The sequence below is a fragment of the Notolabrus celidotus genome, chromosome 5 (genome assembly GCF_009762535.1).
Source record: "Notolabrus celidotus isolate fNotCel1 chromosome 5, fNotCel1.pri, whole genome shotgun sequence".
NCBI lineage: Eukaryota > Metazoa > Chordata > Actinopteri > Labriformes > Labridae > Notolabrus > Notolabrus celidotus.
Window position 1 is genome coordinate 31,380,560 of NC_048276.1, and position 25,763 is coordinate 31,406,322.

The 25,763-nt window shown below is 40.8% G+C and overlaps 1 protein-coding gene across 2 annotated transcripts; it reads right to left on the reverse strand.

The window, feature by feature from the left end:
• Positions 1 to 495: 495 nt before the first annotated feature.
• LOC117812288 (proline-rich protein 7) lies at positions 496 to 25,763 on the reverse strand. 2 transcript variants are annotated; one of them, XM_034682967.1, is made up of 4 exons: positions 25,506 to 25,763; positions 16,173 to 17,845; positions 4,774 to 4,854; positions 496 to 3,992 (listed from the first exon to the last, which is right to left on the reverse strand). In XM_034682967.1, the coding sequence occupies exons 2-4, from the start codon at positions 16,525 to 16,527 to the stop codon at positions 3,364 to 3,366; spliced, it is 1,065 nt and encodes a 354-aa protein (XP_034538858.1). In that variant the 5' UTR covers positions 16,528 to 17,845; positions 25,506 to 25,763; the 3' UTR covers positions 496 to 3,363. The 2 variants fall into 2 exon arrangements, with proteins under 2 accessions (XP_034538858.1, XP_034538859.1); XM_034682968.1 differs by lacking the exon at positions 4,774 to 4,854 and having other exon boundaries at positions 25,506 to 25,755.

Here is a 25,763-nt window from a genome sequence, read left to right on the forward strand (position 1 = left end):
ACTTTCATGAAATTAAATCAAACACAAGTTGTGTTCAAAGACGGAAAATGGCTTTTCTCTCAAGTAGTGTTTTTAAAATTGAAACCGTTTGAAACCAAGGACACTTAATGAGCTTTTGTTGCCTTTGTTATGTCACAGTATGTTTTGGTACCTCGTACTACTGGCTAAAAACAGCAAGGCTTGATTCCATCTTACTTCAACAATCCTGAGTGTGTTTGTGAAGCCTGGCTCCTCCACTGCAGTGAAAGTCAGAGATGGAGGGAAACATCTGTCATGTTTGGGGCATCAGAAAAAGCAGAGACGCTTTAAATTATGAAATAAGCGAGGATTGACGAGACAGGACCAAGATATAAAGAAATTTCTGAGACTTACTGGGGAAGTCAGACAGAAAATCAATTCACAAGTCACATAAAAAAGGCTTTCTTGATAGGCAGGTGCAGACATGTACAATACATTTATAGCAAAGAGAAGCACAGAATACAAGCAAAGACAATCTGATGAAAAAAGGAGCAGTCTGTATTTTACAGATCATACATTCAGGACTGTTGAATAGATTCTCCTTAGTGGATTTATTTTAATCAGTCAATATTAATAATCACAGAAATGACGAAACAAGGAGAGATGTTTCTGATGAATATGTGGTATTAAATGGTAGACATTCATGAGTCATACTATCTTAAAATAAACACAAAATTCCCCTCCAGGATAAATCAATCAGGGTTTTTTTTATGTTTTCAAGAGAGTAAGTAAATTGTTCCCTTTTGGCTATTAGCATACAACCTTAGTCATACATTCCTCGATCACAGAGGTCTACCTGGTTTTAAAGAAGGGTTGTGTAGCAAATGCTTTTTTAGTGCTTTCAATTATGCTTCCAATTTAGAGTTTTGTGGACTTTCCTTTGAGAACCAAAATGGTGACAAAAGAATAGTGGTCACATGTTAACGTGTGGGATGAACAACATGAGACGCCAAACACTGATTTATTGGGATGCCATGCCATCTTTAAATGTTTAGTCAGGTGTTGGGGTTGTTTTCTGTACTAAAGCCACTCTGTTTACTGTGGCATATCCTTTAAGCTGTTGTGATATTAGCATGTTAGTTTGTACTGAATCTCTATTTGCAGATTCTGCAAACTAAATATAACAGAATTCTCAGAATTGTAAAGGGCTTAATGTAATCTGCCATAATGCAATCACTGAACCTATCGAAAGTCATATAATGATAATATCACTGTATTTCCATTTTTCAACAGACATTTGCACGCAAAGGCAGCTTTCAATCCAGCTCTAGATGTTATTTCCAAACACTATCTCCATCCTGCTTCTCAAATTGCCAGATGGACCATTAAAAAGACAACGCTTGACAAAGGAAGGCTTGGCTGACAGTTCAAACTGCTGGCAACACTGAAGGCCTTTACCCCAAGAGGCTGCATTGTTACAAGAAAAAAAGTAAAAGTTGATGGATCTGAGATTGGCTTGTATCTCATGAAATAGTTGCACTTTAGCATTAGTAAAGTGGACAGGCAGAAAGCTACTACCTTTAAGAAATGAAGCTTGTCTTTCAAATAATATCAAGCAGCTGACAACTTTTGCAGTAGGTACTGCCTACTGCATAATGTGTTTGAATTTAGTACGTAGTAGCTACGACTGTTCTGTTGGATCTGTTCTGCAGTATGCTGGGCCAGATGTCACTGGATTTCCAGTTCCGGAAAGCGCAAGTAAACAACGGCCAAGCTGATAAACTGCTTCTTTAGCATCACTTATGATTTAAAAAGTTAAGAAGTTGTTTATATGTAATATAATAATTTTCATAGCACATAGTTTTGGCATACTGCAGATTTTGCTCTTGTTCACTTACTGCTAACTACATACTGAATTTTGGCCAAATCAGTACGTACTGCTAATATAGTAGGCAGTTTCGAAAACAGCCTGTGTCTCGTGTGTCACCTGTGTTTGATCACCTGTTGTGTTTTTAATATCTCTGCTTCCCTTCTCTCTTGGTCAGTTCATCTTGTCTCCTCCCCTGCTTTCTCCGAGTGTGCCTTGTGTGTTTTTGTTTATCTCTTGGTTTTATTTCATCTGCATTTGGGTTCTTTACTTTTGTTTTTCCCTTTCAAACCATAACAGTTTAAATGACTTGTAGATTAGTCACTTCTGAACATCCCCTAGAGGAGACCTGTACACCCCATGATTCTCAATGCAAAATGAAAACAAAACCATTGAACAGACAAATTAAAAACTAATAAAAACAACACTCAGTAAAGTGAATGGCTTTTATTCAAGTTTTTTAAAGTGTCACAGAAGATTGAATCCTTATTTCATGGATTACTGCTGGCTCTTTGCAATGGGCATTTATATACTGATCCATAAATAATAGGAAGATGGAAGATGGAAGAAGATATTTTATTTCACAAGAGAAAAATAATGTCACAAAGCTTAAAGAGTTATTACAAATTGTACATGAAAAACTGTTTGTTTTTTCCACAGAATGACCCATCGAACGCCGTCCTGCGATCGCAAATGGGCCAAATGTTTGACAGCTTCTATAGTAAAGACGACATTGAATCAATAAAGCAGCTGGTAAAAAATTCAGTCCATGTCTGTTTGGTTCCCTTCAGCTCGTCATGCTCTACCTTTGAGGATAACTGGCCTTTGGAGCATTTCAATGACAACCGTGATGACGCTGATGGCCGGCACGTGTTCTTTTATAATTGCTGATACTCAAAGTCTTCAAGAGGAGACAAGCTGCAAACACAGTCCTCAAAAATCAGAGCAGCTAAAGGATGAGAGGTCGTCGTGAGCAACCAACAGTTCCCGGGAGCCATGGTAACAGCAGACTGGTACAATAGGTTTCTCAGTCACAGAGAAAGGAAAGGAGGGGTGGGATGAACAGAGCAGAATAAGAGGGTGGCATGAAAAGGGGAGGTAGAGATGAAAATAAAGGGCAAACAGTCTGGATGAAAGAAGAGAAACAGCTGCTTGTCCTTTACCTCATTACAGGTTCATTTCTTTGCTTCTCTGCAGTTCAAAGCACACCTCAATTAAACTCGATTAGCTTCCCCATGACTCCAAGAAACCTCTGTGACTCCACCACCACTGACACTGTGTTAAATGTGCTCTTTAACCTACACCCACAGTTAAAAGCCAGCATCCAAGCATAGCAAGTGGTTCTCCTGCCCACAGACCTGCACCGGGAGCTGAACTCTTGTCACCTTTGCAGCACTGTAACCCTCATTTGGCTATCCAGAGAATCAAACCTCCACTTAATGCAGAGTTAGTGCTGTAAACACTTAGCAGCTTAGAAGACATGGAGATCGGTCTCCATAGATCTGCCGTTAGAAAGCTTTTAAGAAAGATTGGTAGGTTTAGACAGCGGTGCTTCGACCTAGCAGGGGGTAAGCTGTTGGAAGGCCACAGCTGGGCTCCAATCCTCTCAGTCCATGGACCCCCTGGAGCCCCTGTAACCCTCCTTGGAACCCCTGTACTCCTCCTTGGAGTCCTTGTACTCCCCCTCGGATTCCTTGTATGCTTCCTTGGAATCCATGAAAGCTTCCTTGTAGTCCTTGTATTCCACCTCGTAGCCCATGACCATCATGGTGAGTCCTTGGCTCTCGGCGAGGCATGGTAGCCATTGCTGCTGCAGCCTGCATGGACCGAGCCCCTGGTGGAGTCAGGTTGTTGTGGTTCAGGTCCATGTTGGAGAGGAGATGGCCCAGGGAGTCCCAGCGCTGTGATGAGGGCAGGCGTATCAGTGAGGAGTAACCTCGCTCTGGGAATACTGTCATCACAGGAGGCTTGCTGGTCTCTGATGTGAACACCGGAGCAGGGTCAAGGTGTTCTCTGGGGGGAGGTGGCACAGGTGCAGCACGTAGTGGGGCAGGCTTTATGTAGGTTCCCCCTCGTGGATCGGCCAAAACCTCGCTGTAGGGTGGGGGAGGGTCTTCCATGAGGACTGCCTCTTCATAGCAGGGCGGCTTTCCAAATATATCTGTGTCTGAAAAAGAACAAGGGAGAGAATCAATCACAGACCAATAAGATCAATTACAACAAGACAACCTCAAGTGTTGGAGGATGAAGCTAGTGCTGAAGTTGCTCAAGTGTCTGCTTGAAGTTGTCAGAAAGAAGCCCAAGAGCCCCGTTTAGAGGCCATATTAACTATTACTACTATTGTTTATTTTTTCAACAGCAGACTAAAACATGCTTACAACCCGGTGCAAAGGTGGTTTTTAAAGGTGGTCTTTACTTTAATGATGAAAACTGTGAAGGGACCACACCATTTCTGGTACCAAAATAAAATAGATAGTGGAAAGAGGACAGGAAAGTGGGAGCCAGGTGGAGGAGCCTGTTTGGGGTAGTTTTCAAACCCCCATCCAGCTAGGCTGCACACTCAACCTCCCCCACTTTGATGAGGGAAGACAGAGTGTACAGAGATGCTGGAAGGAGGATAGGGAAGTCAGACCCAGGGTGAGAAGCAAATGTGCACCAGAGCTTCCCCTCACTAGGTGAGGCTGTACACTCCACCTCCCCTACTCATCCACAATATTAAAGGCAGGTAGTGAAAACAGAAAGAATATGTAGAGAGATGTTTGCAAGAGCACAGGAATAGAAGCAAGAAGCCTGTTTGGGCTTGAGTGTACCTCCACCAGGTTAGGCTGTATGCTCTACCTCCCCCATTTTGATGAAGAAAGACAGGAGATATGAGCGAGATAAAAGGTGTACAAATACGCAAGAAGGAGGGCAGGGAAGGCAGACCAAGGGCAAGAAGCAAGCCTAACCTGATGGGGTGGGTTGAAACCTAGCCCAAACAGGCTCCTCCTCCTCCTGGCTCCAGGTTATGCTGTACTCTCTATCTCCCCCTATATCCCCATTTTTGTGAGGGAAGAGAGGAAAGAAGAGAGAGAAAAAAGGAGTTGAAAGGTTTTCCCTAGATCTACCACAAAAGGTAACACAAAGTTCCAGATTTTATGTAGTGATTTCTGTACCGAGTTATAAAAATATACCCGACACAAAATCAGACCTAACAATAAAACCAACCCCATGCCCTCCATTTGTACTTGACTGACATTAGAAGTTGAATTTAGGACAGCTTTGTTCAGCTCAATGACACAAAACAAGAGTATTCAGACAAGACACTGATCTATTCGAAGACCAAAGGTGAACCAGTGTTTAATTTTAGTATAACCAGACTTATCAATTTAATACTTCTATGTTTCTGACTATTTGCTTTATTCATTCTTTGATTTTAAATGCAAAATGTTTAATGTTTCACAGTAATAGTTGCACTGCTAACTGGCGCTCTATTTTTCCAGTAACTTTGCAGTTCTTTGCTCTCTATCAGTATCTCGTCTGGCATCTTTTTGGGATACATTTTTTATTATTTGGAAACCAGAGAAGCAGTCCAAGCTCTTGGCACCAAGTCGATGTAATGATGCATAGTACGATACAGCCTGGAACACAGCCATTGTAAATAAATGTGTGTGCGTCGGTGAGCGACACCAGCACGCTTCATTTTGAGGTCACAACCCGAACGATTGTAATCAACACCATCCTGCTGTGATACATGTGACAGTGTGTTCATCTGTGGGAACAGAAACCATCACAGCACATTTGGTCTCTTTCTCTCGTACACGTTTTATTATCAGTTTCCACTCTCTGCTATTTCAGGCACTCTTCTGTTGTTCTGCTTCTCTCTAAACACTTCATCATTTAAGAACAGCCACTGTAACGCAGCCATTTGTGCAACAAGAAACAACTACATGTACTACACATGCACCTCACACTCTTTAGTCACTGTGTGTTCAGGTCTGACAGTGACATATTTATTTGTTTTGACATGTCTGATGCCATTTGAGCTCCTGTGTAGCCTAAATATCTTCCAGGTAAATCACATCATCACTGAGGTGACGACTTATTGCTTACAAACCCATAATCAAATGCTTTTCATAGCTGTCAAATATACAGTCATGTGGCAAAATTATAAGGATCCATAACAGTTTGACATCTCCATTTACTGTTCAATCACTACAGAGGAAACTACAGACAAAGTGTTAAGTGTGTGGGCAGAAGGCAGCGTTTTCAGAGACAGTGTTGGCGTAGGTTTGGCAAAGAAAGCAGCTCCTGCACCAGATTATATTTTTAGGAGAAATAACGCCAAGTATTTCAAAGCAGTTAGAAGTAGGTTAGTCTCTACTTTCAAGCAGCAACGTGGGTTTTTCTTAAAGCATGCATTTCTACACCAGCCTTGCAAACTGTTGGCGAGTTGCCTTGTTTACAACACACAGTGAAGTGGAACATGTACGGTGAAAACATCCCAATAATTCACATACACCTGTAATATCTGAATGTCCCTCATCTCAATCTGATTCAGAATGTCGAATTACAACATACTGTTTACATGAGTGATGCCAAATTCAGAGAATAGTAAAACATTGGTTTGCATGCAAGACGGAAGAGATAAGACCATTGCAAGTGGTTGATCAGAAAACCAGGCCTTTAGGTGAATGTAGAAACTATATTCTGTTCTTCATATGTTGTTTTCTTTCTAAATAACATGTTTTGTTGACATTGAACAAGATGTAACCTTCCTCAGCACTGTGGTCTCTAGATGTAGTTTGAGACTTCTGCTTGGCCTGATTTATGCTGGTAACTATCAGTGCAGGCTAACATATGCCACAGACATGCACACAGCTCAAAAACGTAAACTTTACTCTCCAAAATGTCTCATCCGCCACCTTCTTAAAGGGACAGTCTCAGACCGGGAACAGAGTGAACATCAGAGGAGTCTGGTTCAGTATAGAGCATGTGTTTGTGTTTGTGTTTTCTGCAAGAGTTAACCTCTTGTGCTGAAAAATAAAGCAGTTTCAGAAGTCCCAAAACTGCATTCTCCCAAATGGCCACTTGAGGCTGGTTCCAAAAGTGAGCCAATCCCCATTCAGCCCTGTATTAAAATATCCAACTTTACAGCAGCAGTAAACATGTTGACAGAGTGTTAAAAAAAAGTAGTTTTGGTCACTTTGACTCATTTATTTGTTCATGAAAACCATACAGGTTGTAAATTTTAATTGCTTTAAGGTGGAAAGTTTTATATAATTAGGGGTGTGGCCACTTTGAATGACGGGCTGGAGCTGCCAGCTGTCTGGTAGGTGTCACCTTGGCTAATTCAGTCACCAAGTGTCACCTCTCAGGCATGTTTGTGGTTGTGGTGGGATTATTTTATTCAAAAGTCAGACTAATAATCTCTTAACATTAACTGGCAACAAGAAGTCGGAGATCACGCTTTGCAGTTAAGGTCTTTCTAGTATTGTATTTTTGCATGATGTATATGTATATGCTGTGCCTGACGTACCTGGCTCATTAAGTCATTTAGCAGATGTGTGTCTAACATGAATCTGGTTCTGCTGGAGGTTTCTGCCTGTTAAAAGGACGTTTTTTCTTGCCTCTGTAACTTTCTAAATACAATGCAATGCTCATGGTGGATTAAGATGAGATAAGATCGAGTCAAAGAGGAGACTGGATCTTATCCTGCCTTGATTTTGGGTCTTTGTTGATAATAGAACATAGAGTATGGTCTAGACCTGCTCTTTTTGGAAAGAGTCTTCTGATAATATTTGTTGTGATTTTGCGCTTTATAAATAAAGATTGATTGATTGATTAATTTAGTGTTTATTATACTAATTGTGAATAACCATAGATAAGTCAGGATTATTTTTGGCTTTTCCCCAAAGAGATTACAGCGAAGAGAAGTGATGAGGAGACGTTTTTAAGCAGCGTGGTAAGTATGTCTCTTACCTCTACTCGTATGGTTTTTAGTCTGTTTGGTGTGAAATTTTCAGAACTGGTTTCAAAAATGTATCTTAAACACTGACTTCAAAAAGACCATCCATACCTCAGTCCTCAGCCACAACAACAATCCTGTACTGAGGTAAAAAAAACAGCTGTTTGTTGAACTGTTGCCATGGAGCTGGATGTATTTATAGATGCAAATGTGTGTGTGTGCGTTTGTGTGTACCTGGCCAAAGTCCATCACTCCTCCATCATTCCTCTCAGATACCTACAAGATCAGACTCTCAGTGCTTTAACTCCCCTGAGCTGTAAACATACTAGCAGCTGCCAGAGCAGCTTTAAATAAACATCATCTGCACACACTGACTATGTTTCCACTCAGAGGATCAGAGGGTTCAGCTCTGTGAGGATACAGTTTGTCATACAGTGATTTCAGCACAAATGAGATGAGTAAACTGTGACAGCTCCTGTAGTCAGGATGAGTTACAGGATTTCACAAACACAGGATTAAAGGGATAGTTCAGGTTTTTTCTAAAGTAGGGCTTTAGGAGGTAATTACAGAGTTGGAGAAGCCGGGAGAAGTTCCTGCTCATGAGTCGTGAAAAATCTGAACTTCAGCCACTAAAAAGAGTCCTACATATCATAAAAACAAATGAGTTGAAGCGTAGGCTATATATTTTTTTTATGGTTTCATTTTTATCACTAGATGGCTTGGTATATTTTATCTTTTCTATACACTTCTCTTTCATCTTTTTAATAGTTCCCCTTTTCCATCTAACAAACTGAGCATTATATCAAGCGGCTCCCCATGTGAACTTTCTCTGTGGGTCAGGACGACTCTACAAAAGCTTGTCAGAGCTGAAAGACATGCCGGCTGTGTGGGACACTTAAAATCTGTGATTTTGCAACCACTCATTTGTGACCCACTCACTCATGTCACTTTAACATCCATCTGCCGTCAGTTTCGGACATTTGAAATCCAAACTAAACTAATATCACAGTCCTGTTTGAGACAGCAGGCCGGAGGTGCCGCTGAGAATGGATGAATTAATCATTGTTTGAATGAAAAAGAACAAATCTAGACAGTGAAGCGTAGGTGCTGTCTTTCAGCCTTGATTTGAGGACTATTACATCATCACATAAAAGAAGTGTAGGATTGTTTTGTTACCATTGCAAGCCACTCTGCAGTTGAGTTGCTTAAAGCAGGATAGTCGTTATTATTGTTAACCATCTTACAGCTTTTCATCTTTATTTTAAGAAATGACTCCTCATTTCATTTTAACTTGTGTTAACTGTTCCTGGTCCATAACTCAAAGCCCTAACTTCTAGCATTCAAACAAGAACATATTGGTCCGTGTACATTTTTCGGCATGTAGCCTTACTAATTAATAGTGTCATAAAACACACTTGAGCACCATGCAAATCTTGTTCTTCATTTGCCAAATAGTTCCCAGAAAGACATGGATGACAAAGAAAACAAGGATGATCCTTGAAAATGTTTGCAAGATCCTGAAGTTCCTGCAAAATCTGTGGAAACCTAGATCCTGAAACTTAGATTCCATTTGGGGAATTCCCAACAAATATTCTGAGACTTTTGCAACTTCCTAAAGCCCTGTGTTGTCTCTAGAAACATTTGCAAAATCCCCAGAGACTTATGTGATATCCTGAGAAACTTTTGCAAGTTAACTGAAAAACCCTCACAACTTAAGCAAGATCCTAAGGGAGTTGCAAGATTCAGAAAAACTTTTGCAATATCCCAAGAAACTTTAGCAAGATCTCTAAAAACCTTTGCATAATCCTGATAGGCTTTGTGAGATGTACAGAGTCTGAGAAACTTCAACTATGTCCTAGAAAACTTTAGTACGATCCTGAGAAACTTTCCAAGATTACAAAATATTTGTGATGTCCTTGAAAACTCTTCTGAGATACTAAGAAACTTAGCAGGGATCCCCGACTCTTGCAATATCCCCAAAACTGTAGTGAAATTCCTCAAAACTTTTGCAAGATTTTAAAAAACCTTTGTGATACCACTGGAAACTTTTGATCCCAACTATTTCTTGCAAAATGCTGAGCAACCATTGCAAGTTTCTAAGCAACTTTTGCAATATCCTGAGAGTTTTCTTGCCAGATCACTAGAAACTGTAGCAAGATTCCAACAACGTATGCATTGACTCCCGAACCCTTTGCTAAATCTTCAAAAAACATTTGGATCCCCCGCAACTTTTGCAAAATCCAATGAAAGTTGTGTTGTGACACAGACATTTTAACAAGATTTCAACAACTTTTTTAAGTCCAGAAACTTTTGCAGGAGCCCTATAAACTCTTTTAAAGATCTAGCAATAATCCAGCAGCATAACATTGTTTTTAAAGGATAATCGTCTTCGCTCTGCATCCCCTTAAACTTCCTGGAAATTACCTTTTGCTGCCTTCAAAGTAGCTAGTTTGCTAACTGTATGCTAGGACGGGTTGTGATGCTGGGCTTTTAATGCAAGCAACAGGATATAACAGAAACAATGCATCCATCAGTTCAACAAGATGCATTGCGATATGGTGATATGCAATACAAGAGAAATGATCTTGTTTTGCTGATGCTGATAAGTGTTCCTTTGGATGGGACATGGTGTACTATCTGTTAGCTGCATAAAGATGCATGGCGTTTAAGTGTTAAGTTAAATAACGTTCCTCGTCTATCTCCCCACTCAGTAAATTGGACTCAAACAGCTCCTGGCTCATCTCAGCTGGTCTCATCCTGCTTCTCTTCACTCTCTTGCTGCTTAGATACTAAACCTCTCCATCAGTCTGCAGAGTGAGCGAGACTCCAGCAGCCTTTTGTTTTATCTTTACTGTCTGTCTGAGCTGGTGAAGAATCTCTGACAGCGACTGATGCTCTTTTACTCCTGCCAGTTTTTCTTCTGCTCTCTGGTAATCCTTATTAACTCCTTCCCTTCTTTTCTAATAGCAACAGATTTCTGAAGGTTTTGAATCTGTCGTTTTCACTTCTCGTCCTCGATGATGGCTTTTCAATTCTTAACTTGTTGCTTTTTGTTTTCCGTCTGGCAATGATCTGGGATTTAATTCTGTCTCTAGTAATTTGTATTCAAGATGTAACACAATAACCCACACACAGTTCTTCCTGCAGCATTTAAGAAAAGTAGAGTCACACTTGATCGACAATTTAACACAAAAAAGAAACTTCCAGCCTCTCTTGGTTAGTATTTGATGAAAAGCCGCCACATCCACTGCACATTTAAGCTCCAATTCACTTTTTCTTTCAACTCTATGTTTGAAATGCCGGGGTTTTTACTTAATACTAATGCTGCTTGGCACCGACAATCATCCTCACAGCCACTGCACTTTTCTCATTTCAGAAGTCTTTACAATTCATGTTGCCTGTGAAGCAATTTTCAAGCACAAGCTTGAATTCCTGAAAAGTGCAGCTGCTTCTTGTTTACCTCCGCTGGGAGGGTGAAGAAGAATCTGCCCAAAACTCATGAATGAATTTCCATAAATTCCACAAAACTGAAAATTGAAGTACACACCGACCTCGGGCTGAGAGAAGTCTGGAGAATTTTGGATGGGAGAGGAGACAGCTCAATAATGCAAAATTTAGAAATATTGCTGAGAAAAACAGCTTCTACCTCTTTAATCAACCCGTCCCAAACTTTTACAGAATTAATCTGGTTTGTCTGACTAATCGTCAATAACTTGGTTAGAAACACAAAGATGTGCAAATGAAGCAAAGGTGGAGACTAAAAGTGAAGGCTGAAACAGGCTGTATTTCTACATGGACAGCTACTACGTCAAATGAGGACAGTGGAGCTGGAAAAACAGCAGATCTGGCTGCAAGGCTGAGGAGATAGAAACGTTTGCAATAATGCAGGTGACTTTCACTTTTTAAAGCTCAGACAGGTGGAGGTAAAATTCCCTTCAGAGGTGATTCCACGTTGTGAAGATGTTTGAGACTGAGATACTGGTGCAGATCCTAACTGCAACAGAATAAAGAATATGTTTAAATGTGATTTGATGGAGGCATTAGATGAAAGGTCAGAGAGATTACTGAAGTCAGGGTAATCATTCCTGATGGACACACGCATGATTGAGCCAAGCTTTAAAACAGTCACTTTTATAGTTGTTGGGACATGTTGACTTAAAGGTCTGTGGATCTCCATGATTCACCCTCCTTGGATTTTTAAGTCAGTGATTTTACAGAAATGTAACTAGTTGCTTTCAGGTACTCAATCCACAATAAATAAGAGATTTCATTGATCGGCAAAACGGATTGTGAGTAGACACATCTACCGTAAAATCCAGAAGAGAAGTCGCACCTGTACACAAAAAATACTCTGTTTTTGGGGGCGTCCCAGAGGTAAAAAGGTTTAAAGGTGACATATCACGCTTTTTTCATCAATATATACTGGTCTAAGAGGTCCCCAAAACATGTCTTTAAAGTTTATGCTCAAAAAAACACTTTGAAATCAGATTTTGGTCTGCCTGAAAACCCCTCTTCTTCAGTCCTCCTCAGAACACTCTGTTTTCTCTCTGACCACGCCCCCTCAGGAAGTGGATGTGCCTCGGCTCTCCAGCACGTTGATCTAATGTTTACATGTTGGCTGAATATACACGGCTGCTCAGAGATCACATTACTTCAACCCTCTGAATCTGATCCAGAATCTGATCCTGACGGAGAGGCGCCTGTAGCAGGACCTTTCTGAACGATTGGTCACAGATTTAGTGTTTCTTGTTGTTTTGTTTATCAGTATGTCGACGTGTGTCTTGGTACACAGCTACGAACATGTAGCTATGTGACTATGCTAACTAGCACTAGCACTTATCCATGATAAATAAAAATCATCCACTAGATCTTCAAATCCGCAGGCCTGGGGAGTAAAACCGTCCTCTGCCAGAAAGGCAGCGGGACCTTTTCTGAAGGATTGGTCACAGATTCTGTGTTTCTTGTTGTTTTATTTGTCAGTATGTCCACGTGTGTCTTGGTACACAGCTACAGCTACGACATGTAGCTATGTAGCTATGCTAACTAGCGCTAGCATTTATCCATGATAAATAAAAATCATCCACTAGATCTTCAAATCTGCAGACGTGGGGAGTAAAACCGACCTTTGTGTTTATTAAGACAGCCTACAACTAGCATGCCTCCCTCCTAAGCTCCTTGTTAGCACACATTTGTGCAGGTAATGAAAAACAGAGGGGGGGTTCAGTATTATTTTATACAGTCTATGGGCTGAACAAGCTCCGAGCTCTGACTCCGTGACAGACCGGATATTGTTGTTACGTAACAAAAACACGGAAGTCTGAAACGGCTCGTTTCACACACATTTACAGAAAGGTGGAGAAATCAAAACGGGGCAGAATGGATTTTTTTCATTCTCGGGGGGTTTGTAGACATGCCAGGGACACATATTTCAGGTAGAGAACCATTAAAAAGTCAATTTTGCATGATATGTCACCTTTAAGTTGTGTTCCTGTGTCAGGACTTTCACTGGATTCACCAACTTGCAGTTCCTGCACAGATGTGTAGCTATTTCTAGAACCTTCTGTTGTCGCCACCCTGCTGACTACCCTTTTGGTAACTGAGCTCAGCCCAAAGTAGCGTTGATAGTTGTGCAAGGTTTATCCACTTAATAGTACACTATCATTTTCTTTAAATATGTGATTATGACCTATGAGGGATAAAAGCGTTAGAAAGGGGCGCAGTTTGACTCGTCCGCCTCATTATGCATCTTGCAGGCTTTGTGCATTGAAGCAGTCGCTTGCTTCTTCAAACGCTATCTCCTGGATAAAATATACTTGCACAAAAGGATACATCTCTTTGCATTTTGCACCGGTGTATTGGACACAGCTCACTTGATAGATGACCAAAAAGGTATTTAAAGTATGTCTTATACACCAAATTTTACAGTTACAATAAATTAGCCTTTGTGGTTCTTGAAATGTTTGTGCAGCTGGTCATATTAATAGACAGAACCTGCTTGGGGATCTTTAAAGTCAAACCTGTGCAGAGACTTAACCCACAATGACCGTGAAGAAGCCACAACTCAACACAAGAAATAAAAAGCTACACTGTCTTTGTCCCAGGACAGACATTTCAAATGAATTCTGATAAATCATTCTGATAAAAAGTGTTGTGATACATCTCTCAGTTTTTATACTCCATTTTGTCATGGTGATGACACCGAGGGGAGAGTCCTCAACAGAGGAGTGATTACAGTGATAAGTGCTTCTTTTCACGTGCAGCTGCACTCATCCTGACTCTACTCTCTCTCTGTGATCGTCTCTTCATCTCATCGTTATGTCTCTTTCTCAGCGTAGCCGGCCTGTGTTGTTACTCTACCCGTCACTGCTCGGCCTCCACAGTCACCACCCACGTCCCAGCGGCAGCTGTCACCATGACGCCTCGTGGGGGAACGCTGCCCGGCAGGAGGGAGGAGGAGGCCGGGAAAGGAGAGTAATAAAAATATCTGACACAGAGCAGAGTGTGTTCCTCCTCCTGTACTCTGCTTTCTTACTGCATGTGACCTGCTCATACAACCGTCTGGATCTCTTTCATTCTTCTTTTTTTTTTTATTGTTTGAGATCAAGTTATGAGTCTTCATGTTACATCCACAAGTCTAAAAGATTAGAGTCAGAACCATGCCAGCTGATGCATATCTGGAAGTCAAACTGCTGGTTGTCTGGTTGGCAGTTTAGACTAGCTGTGTATTTGGGGGGTTGGTCACTTTTTGACACTTCAGAGTTTGAGTGGTTTTCCGATGACTATATTTGGGCGAGAGGGTGAAGCTTAAAAAGAGAGAGGGGTTAAAGAGTTATCAAATATCCTGTTAATCTGGCTTTTACTTTTGGTGTTATTTTATATCCTTTGAGTGTTTTAGCACTTTGGGCTGCTTGTTTGTATGATAAAACTGCGTTGAATTGAGCGTGCTAACTAACATATCAAAGCTAAACAGTCTTAGCGTGTGGCTAATTCGTTAGCTAGTAGATAAGCTAATTTAAAACAATGTTTCCCACTGAGTTAGATTTCATTTGAGGTATTAGCAGACTGGAGTTGTCTGGACTAACAAGGCTAAAATAGTTTGTGTGATGTAGTTTTTCTCTGCTGTAACATGGACACTTTAAATGACGTTGATGGGGATTGACTCACTGTTGGAGCCAGCCTCCGGTGGTCAGCCAAGGAACTGCAGGTTTTTGCCACTTCCTTGCAGACTTAATTCTTCATCCAAAAACATTATATCATAGATTTCACTCAACTTAAAGTGATCTTAAAATTCAGTATTGAATGGAGGTCCTACCTTGGAATGAAGATCAAATAAACCTTCATTGTTAGAATCACTTCCAAAGAACTATCTCATTCAGCAAGTAGCCGTGTCATAAGCAAGTCCCTCATAAGCAAGTTTCTTAAAAGTGAGATGAGACCCCTTCACGTTTTTTTCAGGGTGCTGTATCAACCTTGTTGGACTTCATTTCTTCAGTAATAACCCACATACAGTACATTTTTTGGTACACATAAATCCCCAAATATAGAGAGGTCTATAACTTAAAGCTTTTGAAGAATAATGAAGCATATTTTTTTTTCACTTTGTACGCACACATTCAGTTATCAGCTCTTTGCTCTGCTGATATGACGTCAAACACTGGAGAGCCGTAAAGCCTGACAGTTTGATACATCGACAGATGTATCACTACTTTTATGGCAGAAAATCTACAGAAATCTTCGAAACCCTTGTTTACACTGAGGGCCTGTGTCCACTAACGGCAGTTAATGAACTCACAGTGTATATTTTTTATACAGAACCAAGGCAGTCTGATGATTGCAGCTTTGTGTCCTCGTCGTGAACACACACTTGACATCGACTGTTTTTTGATTACTGCAGCACTCTCAGTTTAACATAATTAGACTTTTAGAACAAAATGCCCACTCATTGACATTACTTTATTGATACCAACCAATCAAAATCGAAGAAGGGGCGGGACTTCTGGTATCAACTATTTCAACACAATAGTGGTGGAGAAACAGACCAGACTTGTTTTTTAAGGAGATAGTTTCCAGGTCTGGAACTGCTGCTGAAGCCAGGACATGATTCACTTCCAAAGTATTTACATTTCCTTAAAGGCATTATTAAGCAAACAGAGATATTCAAACAGACCCAAGGGTCAATACCAAGGAAAGTGGCAGCGCCTGTATCCTGTATGACCTAGTATCGGTAAGTGCTGGTAAGAAACTCTCAGTAGGTGAGGTCTTGAGTAAGAGCACAAAAATCTATTAGTGGAAACAGGCCCTTATTCCTGCCGTCCCACCTGAAGCTGCTGTAACCTCTAGAGGAGAAGTCATCAAAACAAGTAAACAAGAAACCAAACATTGAATTTGTCTTTCCGTTACCTGGCATGGTGATCCAGTTGGCCTGTGGCATGGGATGAGGAACCTGCAGAGGAACAGGAGGGGACAGAGTCTGAAGAGGCGGGCAGAATTGTGGTGGCTCTCTGGGTAGCTGTGTAGGCGGAGGAGGTGGTGGTTGAGGCGGTGGAGGGACAGAGGGGTATCCGGCAGGGTGACAGCCGAGTGGCTCCATCTCTACGCTCCTCAGGCACTGCTCCCTCAGACGCTCCTCCTGACGGCGCTTCAGCCGGCGCTGCAGGAAGCTGCAGAAACAGCAGAGCATGACGACGACGGCCCAGACCAACCAGAAGCCGGCGAAACAGGCCAGGAAGGTGTAGGTGCCCTGTGACATCACCATGGCAGTGAGGGGACAGGCTAAGTGGTCCCCCCGAGGAAGGAAGAGATGTTCTCAGGTGTGCAGAGGGGTGCGAAATATGAAGTCCTGTTTCCCTCTGAAAACTGGCAAGCTAGGGTCTGAAGTCTCTGGATTCAATAAGCCAAATTAATCACATTTGGAGTTAAAGATATGTCCAGTTAAAAGGCTGACATTGGTCTCAAGTGGGCTTTAATCCAAGGAGGGGATTTAGAATATAAAAGCAGGTGATAAAAGGAGTCGAGGAGAGCTTGTTTCAGCCACTTGACTGGAATACTGATGTATTTAAATCCATCAAGGTTACATCCATATAATCATCACAAAAAAGCACTGCTAAAACCTAGAAAAATAATATCTGTGCTTGTACAGAGTTTATTTTAAATTTTGCACACAAAGGTGGCTTCAGTTTCTTCAGATTGTCGTCAAGGAAAACCAGTAAAATTGGTGAAAATCATCATCTCTGTCACATGTTTGAGTATTTCAATCGTTCTGTGTTTACAGTATTGGTTGTGTTCATGAAGGGCTGGCCATCAATTAACATCCGCATCCTCTAATAGAAAATGTGCACTCACATATACTCGCAATGAGTTAATAGTTTGGTATGCATGAGCAGGAAAACCAAAACGTTGAAATAAAACAGTAGATTGTTTGTGCCTTTTGAAGCATTGAAGGTAAAAATGTTTTTAGAAATCAGTCTCTATATATGTGAAAGTTACTGGGGGGTTAGAAATCTAATAGTTTGGTCTGAAAACTTGAATTTCTTCAGAAAAAAAACTATTTTGCATCCTTCCTGATATTTGTAACCACGTACATGTGTCTGTAATTCCAGGACAATCATACACATTCACAGACAAGATAAGAAAACTCCTTTCTGGGTGTTTCAGCAGAATGGAAAATGGAAATGGAAACATCCATTTAAATTCCCTTCAAGGTTCCTCCAGACTCCTTTCAATGATCCAAACTCTCAGTTTTCTTTACAGGCTGAAAACATTCCATCTTTTTCTGGTAGAAATTTGAGTTGCAATGTTATCACCTCCTCATTTTTCAAGGCTGGATCTCAAGTCCACAAGTAGAGAGGTAAAAATAAATTGTTGAAGCTAGAAGAAACAAAAGGCCTCTGTGTCGGCTGAACTGAGGCGACGTCCAGCCAGAAGCTCAGAGATGATATGTGAAGTTCTCCACATGAAGTAAAGCTGGTCCCTTCAGGTCTGCAGGGGCTCACAGTCTGGGGTCTGTCTGCACCACGGGAACACTGAATTCTTCCCTCTTAGATCCCTGCAGGACTCATCTGACTCACGTTGCTCTACAAAGACACACAAAGAAGAAACAGAGCATCCCTATGAGTATCCGAGAATAATATTCAGACAATATTTTGGACACAGTGAGAAGTCAGAGAAGTGAAAACAGTCAGAGGCTCCGTGCTGATCGATCTCAGCTGTTCAGGCTCAATTTTAACGACGACCTCGCTGAGTGAGGATCAGTTTCAGAGAACACAAAGAAAATGTTCACAGGTATGAAAAGGGAAGAGACAAATACTGAAAGAAAACAGCTTAAATTAAAAACCGTTTACAATATAATCTTCACCTAGAATCAAAATAATAAACATACCTTATACCCAGAATAAACACAAACTATACACCTTTAAATACATTTTACCTGGATTACAATTTACACTATAAAATATTCACTTTTTCTAAAGTAAATGTACTATATTCCTTATATCCATAATCAAATGTATATATACCCTTTATAATATAGTCTATACTAGGAATAAATGTAAATATACCCTATACATAATACCCTATACCCAGAAAATATAATACCGTATGAAGGTAACCTATACGAAAATTAACCCTTAATCTAGAATAAACGTTATATATATACTGTACTCTTTAGACCATTGGTATCCTTTAAAATACATTCATATACCCAAAGTAAATATAAAGAATCCCTATAAAATATAATCTATATCCATAATACATGTAAAATATCCCCTATACCCAGCATTAACCTAATAAATACCCTATACATTATACCTTTTACCCAGACTAAACACATCATCACTTTCATACTGGAAATATCTGTGATCCTTTCATTGCAGCTGATTGAGGATCAGAGTAACAACACTAGCTGTTTTTGTTTAAGTTAAAATAAAGATGCTTGTTACATTTAAGTCCACTGGGTGGACTCTTGTGTTTGTTAGCTCCATAATTCATCTCCTGTCTCACCAATTTAAATGAACTTAATCCACTTTAAACAAGCTCTATGTCTACTGCTACCTCACTGTCTTACATGATGATACATACGGTTGTAGTTGGCTGTTGCACAGACAATCTGATTGATAGAGAGTTAAGATAGAACCCACTGTTTATAAATCCCATGCAGTAGATGGAAACTAAAAATTATAAAACTTGAACCACCCGTGATACATCCTCACTTGACATATTGATATGACATTATTTGAATTCAACCAAAGAAGAAGTAAGAGAAACAGGACAGGTGAAAGCGTTTCATATGAAATGATAACAGTAATAACAGATAATACATATATGCTTTCCCGGGAATCTTTCACTGGCTTTAGAAACACCTTCTAATGATGAAAAACAGAATGCATGATGGTTTAAAATCACAGCAAAATAATAACACTCAATTAACAGCAGATTTGCTGAATCTGAGCAGATTGCATACATCTTGATTAGCAGCTGATGTCTGCTGGACCCAATTTTTGAGAACCAAGGACTGAGTTTATTAAATGGTTGTGTTTGTTCCCAGCAGAGATGGGAACAGGTAAACATGTCATTACCAACAATGATGCAGACAGACTTGCTGCAGCTAAAATGTTTTGTTCCTTCAATCTTCCAGTACAAACCACAGAACAAAAGGTCCTGCAGGTTTCAATGTCAGTGACCCCGAGCAGACGGGCATCAATTAGACTGCAGACCTCCATCTGTGAGAGCAGACACTCAGAGACATGTCTGAAGAGTCCTGCTGATGGATTATTTCATAGTTCACTGTACAACAGTCTGCACCATGGTGAAGAGGCTGACAACAGACACTTTCAGCCTGGCAGAGTGTGTTGACTGGATCAAACTTTGTGATGTTGAGATTTATCTTTAACCAGACCCAGAGTTAACCAGTCTCTTCAGATTCTACCTATAAATGTTAATCTGTTGACGGGATTCTGGATTTCTCTATGAGAAGTGTTCTGGTTTCCATATGCGGTGCATTCGTTGTTTTATTGACCAATCAGGTATCAGCAGATTTTGGTGTGTGAAGGAAAAAGCAGGCAGGACAGAATCTATCATTTTGACACACTTGCTTCCATTGGCAGTAATCTGACAATGACTAATTTATCTTTATAAACATTGGTGCTGCTTGTCAACAGGAAAGACGGGCAACTGTTTGGGGCCCCAGGCCAGTAGGGGGCCCTGGCAGCTGACAAAATTATCTGTATATCTTTTGGAGAACTGCCCAAGACAAGCCATTTCCTCTAGTCACAGCTTTTGCACGGAAGTGGGGAAAGCAAAACAACAACCAAAAAGAGAAGGAATGTTTTCTTTACTAAATACTGCAGAGCTCATGATTGTAAAATAGTCTGACATGCAGTTTTGATTAATTCATTTAGCTGTCACAACAGAACTGAAGTGTAAACATGATGGTCACAGCAATGTAGAAAACAGACAGTCCTCAGATTTTTTTTCTTTAATCAGCTGAAACTGTGATTATTGGGTCTTTGTTTTCTGAATTGCTCTCCATTACAGTAACATTTAATCACGTGTGTAGCCACATTGCTTCCTCGTCACCCTCCTCTACATCATCTCTGGGAGTCACTCATCACACTCCGTCTATTGTGATGTGAAAATGTGGACAGAGGTGATTCATCAGCTGAGGGCCTTCATGAGGTTGGCCAGCCACTGATATTTCAGTCTGTGAGCGCTGATATGGAGCAGAGCTTTTGTTTACTCCCCACGCTTCCTGCCGGCTCAGCGATACTCAGACCTCCTCACCCACACATGTACGACACACAGTACAGCATACAGAGCTGGACTGTACATACTCACACTATTAATAGCCCTCCCTGTCTTTTACAGTGGCCCATATGGACTAGTGGCAGAAATAAAACAATCTATCTCTGGTGTAAAGATCTGAGTAACTTGAATTTTAACGTCAAGGACCAAGGGGCAAAGATGACGGTATATGATTGTACATTTAAAGGGATGTTTCAGCCTACCATTAGCCCTTCTGTTTTTTTTTATCTAACGTCAAGAGGCTAATTTGTACTTAAAATCAAGTTTAAGTTCATGTAGAGAACCATTTCAAACTTCAGTGATTTTGATTGTTTGTACTTTGGGTGATGTCAAAACTGTATTAAAGTACAGTGCATCGTCAGCGAACAGGTGATTTATGGGCCTTTTTCTAATTTCTAAAAACAACCATAGAAACATGTCACTTTTCCTAGGGTTACCATTGCAAGAAGTCTAAAGTTTTGCATTTCTCAGAAGTCCATTTAGAGGTTTATTAAATTCTAATCACAAATAAAAAGGTAGCCTACACTTCATGCTCAAGCGGAATCTTTGATGATGTATTGTACAGGATTTGGTAGCTTGGTGCATAGACGGTAAATAGGAACCATAACTATAGATGTAGCCTCTTTGCTTCCAAAGTGTCTGAATCTGCATTATTTCAGCAGGCCAGCCAGGGGCAACTCCATTGGTGGCGGAAATATGTCAGTTTGTATGAAACCAGATTGAAAAACAAGCCTCCTTGCACTTGGTCAATCACCTAAATGAACATTTACCCAATGAGTGTCTGATCTCAATTTCTGTTATTCTTTGCTACAGTATGATTTTCATCTTGTAAATTATTGTCCAATTTAGACTCCTATTTAACAACAAACCAGGGTATGCTACAAGACATAACTAGATGGGATTGATAGATGGCTGAAGAAGCGACCTGTCAACCCCTAAGTGATGCAACAATGGGTATCCACCATAGACTGTAAATAATAATGGACAGCGTTGTTCCGCCTTTCTCCGTTGTACGATTCTGAAGCAAAAAAAAACCACTCCAGGGCACAGCCATTGTGCAGCCAGTCTGCGACACCACAGAATTTCTGTGTTGCCATGGTAATTTCTGTGTTGCCACAGTAACGAACTCCGCCCTACAGTGTAGCGTCACAAGATCCTATGGAGTTTCTCTCTACGGCAGCTGTCAATCAAAGCAAACCCAGAAGTAAAACCCTGTTTTCTTAAACTCTAATAACTAACGAAAAACACTAAACAGTCAAATAATAACGACATATCACCACAGCATACAGATGTGAGAAACATTCGTACCATGTGTATTTATTTTTTAAAGTGTGACTGCAGCCCCATTCAAATGGATGGGGGAGACAGAGTTTTTGACCTATACTGCAACCAGCCACCAGGGGGCAGACGCTTTGCTGGAAGCTTCACTTCCAGCTGAGCGAGTGCACCCCTGGTATCCATGGGTAAACTGAAGGGTTCAGACAAAAGGGTTACCAACCAGGATGATGTCAAGGTGGCAACTTCCACTCTTATCAAACTTTGGTTTTGCATCAACTAGCATGTATGGGTTCAAAGTGGACTTTTGAGGGGGTTGTTGTTGGGCCCATGTCTGTCCTCCGTATCTGGATCTGTACACTTCATTTCTTTTTCCTGGGGGTATTAGCAACCGACATGTGTAACTGCTTTTGGAGGTGATTTGGCAGTCCGACAACCAGTCAGAGCACAGCAGTGTGACGTAGCTCAGAGCAGCAGAAAATGTAAACAGACATGCATTTGAAAATCCATAACCTACTTTGTTTAAAACGACCGCATTAATGGTTCAACTGACCTCCCTGCAGTGAAAGCTGCACTAGCACTCCTGTGTCTTCATCTTACTGAATCCAACCAGTTTCTAAATAAATGACTATGATTGGTCTGGAGGATCTGAGATTGGTGGGAATTCATTTGCAAGGACAGCAAAAATAAATATGAGCTGACTGATGGGTTTGGCTATGCCAGGCTAGCCCATGTGGGCAGTACAGATGAATATCTATGCACCTGAAATGGGCATACTACTAAAATAGGGTGCACAGGTACTGGTTGGCTCCCAGGTGGGCTACATCCTACCCATATGAGCCATTAACTGTACCCAGCAAGGGCCCTCAATCAAACAATCTGGAATTATCTATGTGGGTCTAATGCAAAAACTGTCTTGGCCTTAGTTTGGGTATGCCTTTTGGTTCCTGGATAATTGGTCAGAAACAAGCCAATACTACTCTTGGAAAAGAAACTGAACGATGACACAGATAAATGGACAAACAGTGAATTCTGAAGATGCCCACTTACTTTCAAGTATTCACAACAGTCCATAAAAAGGTGTCCGGATTGTACATACATATCTAATGAAAAGGTTTAGTTAAAGTTTTGTTGTTCTCAAAGCCCAATAATGTGAATTCTTCTGTCCAGCAAATGTGTTAATGCATTGTCCTTCTTAAGAAACACAGGGAAGATGGCTGTTGTGAAGACGGAGGGACAAAGAACTTCTATCTGAAGTTTTGGCGTATTTAGTGTCAGTCTGATCTCTTTATGCAACACGTTGATCATGTGAGGATTCAGTGTTTTATTTAAGGCCACTCTCCAGGCCACAGCGGACCTCTTTATCTCCTCTGAGGTTTCAGAAAGCGGCTCGTCTGTCGACACATTTAAATCAAAGCAAGAACGCACATGACCACTGGATCCATGTGACCTCCACGTTAATCAAGAACACTACCGTGACATGAGATCTTTAGTTTTTCTTTCTGGTGTCCCTGAATTCTTTGAACTTCTTATGTTTACTTGTTTCCAGACATGTAAAATATTTATGTTTATCTAACCACTGGAAAGTGGACGAATATTTGTAAAAGCAATATGTTTTAAAAGTATAATAGGAAAAAAGTTGCGTGTTTTATCACTAACAAATACAAGACAGCACATTTTTATGTTTTAGTGTGTAATGATCTGTTAATTTTCGACATTGTGTAAACTTCTGGGTTGTATGGCCCAAATTTGAGTATTAGAAATAACACATGAGCTGTGGGTCATGACCGAAAGAATAAGAATGCGGATATAAGCGGTTGAAATGAGTTCAGAGATAGGGTTAGGAGCTCAGACATCGAGAGGGAGCTCGGAGTAGAGCCTCTGCTCCTTCACATCGAAAGGAGAGTCAGCTGAGGTGGTTTGGGCATTTGATAAGGATGCCTCCAGGACGCCTCCCTTTAGAGGTGTTCCGTGCACGTCCAAGTGGGAGAAGGCCCCAGGGTAGACCCAGAACTCATTGGAGGGATTATATATCACACCTGGTCTGGGATCGCCTCAGGATTCCCCAGGAGGAGCTGTAAAGTGTTGCAGGGGGAAAAGATGTCTAGGTCAATCTGCTTGGACTGTTGCCTCTGCGACAAACAGTAAGCCACTTATCTCCATCGGCTATCTAGCTTTTACTACTTTCACCGTTTCTATAGGTTTAAATCAACTTTGTCAGCACACAGGGGTCTTCACACCGGAGCATGTGCCATCTCGTTATCTTTTACAGTGGGGAATGTTTAAAACTACTCTCTTTACAATGTCTCTGAACCTTCTTGTTAACATCACACAGCCAACAAAGTTGACCTGAGAAGGGAGAAGGATCCAAACCCTGCTCTTAGATGGATTACTGACAGCTTTAACATAGCGTACGGCCTTTGTAGATTTGAAGTATTCTGTGGATCTTAAGGATATAATGTCTTTAGATTAAGTCGTTTACTGGACTTGGATCATGTGGACCCTTTCCGTTACAGCAGGAGGGGGGGCAGATGGTCAGACTTTCAAGAGGTTGTAACCTTAACATTAATATTAACCTTCATTAATTAGGAAAACAATGGAGAGATTAACAATTATCAAAGTTGACATCTTTGTTAAAGGTTTACAAACATAGTTTCATTTGACTGTTGCCATAATGCTGTAATCTATTACCTGGATGTAAACAAGCACAGAGGACAGATGCCATCTGGTAGCGTGGCTGGTTTGTTAGTATCTTGAGTAGACTGGTGGTGTTAGCTCTGCTAGTGTAAGCCACATTCTGCAAACCAAGTCGACATAGTTTACCTGTACACTCTGATAAGCCATGTTAGTTTATATTGTGCTAAACTTTGACTGTTTTCCAGATTTTCACCCTGTATTCAACCAAACGTGAAAATCAAAATCCCAGTTTGTGCTCACTAGGTTTCTTTACTTCAGCAAAACATCTTGGTACTCCCTCCTGACAAACTGTGGCCATTTTTCAACAGTAACCACGTGCTTCACCTGTTTGTGTGCCAACATTTAGGTATGAGGACATCTTGCCTGCTTTTGTCAGTCCACTGAGAAACCCTCCTCTGAAGGATGGAACAAGTCTGGCTTGACTTTGCAGGTGGATTTGTTGGCACAAAATGAAGATTACTTCATGTGCACCAAAATTGTTCCTGTACATGTTGTGTGCATTCAATCTGTTGCATTAGCTTTCTGGATGGGAATTTCTGAAGACACCCTCAGATGTTTTGGGCCCCTGTGTTTTTCCTTTATTTGTGGATGATCTGGGTGTGTAACTACAGAGAATTAAATGGCTGTGTCTCTGATTTAAACTCACTCATGCCAGTATCAAATCATCCACAACATACTGATCAGCTCCTGTTACACAACACCCCACATGCTCTGCTGCTTTCATTTCTATGTTCTTTCTTTATGTCCTCTATGAGACAAACACCAAGAATGTGTATAATCCCGAGACTGAGAATAAAAAAGCATCCCTTAGCAGCAGATTGATTCATATTTTACGTGCAATAAATCATCTTAAGGTGGAGACAACTAAAGAGACAAAACAGGTGATGAAATACTTTTAAAATCAGTACTCTCGCAGGTTATTTCCTACAGGTATGGAAATCAAAGATCATAGGAAAAACTCACCTTTCATTCTTCCTGCGTCTCCGATAAGATGACGCACGCAGCTCGCTCAGTATCATTCAACTTTTAGATCCCAAATTTGTCAAAATAAGAAACAACGAAGGGTACAAATCACTTCTCTGCGTCCTTTCCGTGTGTGTACTGTCAGATTAGCTTCTGTTAAAGGATGAGAGCTCCTCCGCTCTCCCTCTCCCTCTCCTCCCAGCTCTCGGAACTGCGCGTCGTGTTTTGGATGTCAGGGGTAATAAAAAGAGGTTTCGT

What these genes read in the sequence shown, in the direction of transcription:
- LOC117812288 (XM_034682967.1), bottom strand. Translation starts at nt 16,527, where the DNA reads ATGGTGATGTCACAGGGCACCTACACCTTCCTGGCCTGTTTCGCCGGC. An exon ending in CAACTGGATCACCATGCCAG is followed by an intron (nt 4,855 to 16,172) that starts GTAACGGAAAGA and finishes ATGGGGATATAG; the next exon opens with GGGGAGATAGAGAGTACAGC. An exon ending in GTTTCAACCCACCCCATCAG is followed by an intron (nt 3,993 to 4,773) that starts GTTAGGCTTGCT and finishes GTTCTTTTTCAG; the next exon opens with ACACAGATATATTTGGAAAG.